At 36.8% G+C, this 1,670-nt stretch overlaps 1 protein-coding gene across 1 annotated transcript in view; it reads left to right on the top strand.

Annotated features, from left to right (window-relative positions):
- LOC140321111 (ubiquitin carboxyl-terminal hydrolase 40-like) overlaps positions 1-1,670 on the top strand; it is a gene marked incomplete at its 3' end in the record, with an annotated part of 7,389 nt that overhangs the window by 2,894 nt on the left and 2,825 nt on the right. Inside the window, exon 5 of the mRNA XM_072397982.1 lies at positions 968-1,054. Within this exon, the coding sequence (XP_072254083.1) occupies positions 968-1,054 (87 nt within the window). The remainder of the gene's footprint in view (positions 1-967; positions 1,055-1,670) is intronic.

Raw genomic sequence — 1,670 nt, 5'->3', positions numbered from 1 at the left:
TTTTTGTTAGGCAATACGTGTCTGAGACCTGTCCACCGAAGTGGGAGATTGCTTCCTCCAGGTACTATACTAAGAAATTTAAAATGGTACACTAAAATAGTAGTGTGTATACACAATAAATCAAAGTTAGTCAGAATGGCAATGTTATGCATTATTCCATCCAATCAACCACATCAGGCTATTCTGGAAAATCTGTGTTTATGTAAGGATTCTTTCCTAAATAGGATATGCTTCAAAATAAACCATGTTTTAGTCACTGGCTAGTAAAACATTCTAGCATTAGCACAGCTTTCTGTATTGCATGTGCCTAAAGAGTCCCAAAGTATTTATAAAGCTTTCACTAGCTTTCTTAAAATCCTAAACCCCGCAGCTCCTGTCTAAGTGCATTAAATATAGACTTTAAGGTTTTAGAGAAACTAGAAACTCCTTCTGTCACCCAAGAGGACATTACCATAACATATTTTTTGTTTGACTGAGACCAACTATGGTAAGCTATGAAGTATTTCTGTGTTTGCAGTACCAGAGGATATCACTTTGCAGGCAGCTGAACTGAAACCTGGAAGCACCCTGGCAATCTGTAGAGGAAGAGCACCGGCTGCCTCAGAGGTTGGTATTGAAAGCTACACCTCATCTTTTATTAATGTCTATTTTTTTGCTTTATATTAATTTGAAACAATAAAGGGCGCATTTTCTTCTATCCCTTCTGGTACAGTGCATTAATGAACCTTGCGTAACTTCTTAACTTGCAAAAATAAAACCCAGACCTGTAGCATTTTCTGATGCAGCACACTGCAACAAACGGTAGTGCATTGTAATGTGGTGTAAGGCATCTGTGCAATGGTATGTGGTTAAAAAGATTAGCATTTCAGCATACTAATGTATTCACGGTGGATAGGTTTAAATGAACCCTGAATATTGAATTTCTATGTTTTGATGTAAAGCTTACAAAAATGATGTACATCCACAGGTCTTCCTGTCCTTTGTTCTTGGCACTGAACTGCATGAAGGAAAAGAGCAAGAGATTATCTTGGAAGAAACATTAACAGTAAAAGAGGTACAAAAAAATCTCTCTAGTACTTTATTTTCTTTGTGCACTCTCTGGTGCAAGTACTGAGCAGTGGACTCTTGCTTCTCACTCCCAGTGCCAGTGAAACTTCAGTTTGTAATTTACTGTAAGTGAGCCATAATACATGCATATTATGACAAAAGCCCACCCAGCACTAGGCAGTTTAGTACTACTTTTACTTAATATGAAGTTTTTTTTACCTTTTGGGTTTTTGTCTAAAGAATTGTAGAACGTGGGAGTTTTTTTTACAAAGCTTAGTCAACGAACACAAGGGTACAATTTCTACCATTTTGTAATTAGATAAACAGGAAAACACCAGCCATAATTGCAAAATAGGCCTTAAGGTGCATGCAGACAACCCATTAAATGTGCTTATGACCTAAATGTCAACAGCAGAAAAACTGAAGGAAAGAAAAAGATGATTAATTTTCATTTGCTATTGTAACAGAAATATCTCCCAAAGAGCACATCTGACATCTTAGAGAAGATTTCCATCAGTATGGGCAGATTTGCTTTCATTTGTTAATGTGCCTACAAGACAGGAAGTGAAGAAAACTCCCTTGAACTTGACATACAGTTAGGTCCATAAATATTTGGACAGAGA

This window comes from Pyxicephalus adspersus, unplaced genomic scaffold, assembly GCF_032062135.1.
Source record: "Pyxicephalus adspersus unplaced genomic scaffold, UCB_Pads_2.0 Sca748, whole genome shotgun sequence".
In the NCBI taxonomy this organism is placed as follows: Eukaryota; Metazoa; Chordata; class Amphibia; order Anura; family Pyxicephalidae; genus Pyxicephalus; species Pyxicephalus adspersus.
The sequence above is the reverse complement of the archived record's forward strand: the minus strand, read 5'-3'. Positions and strand labels throughout refer to the sequence as shown.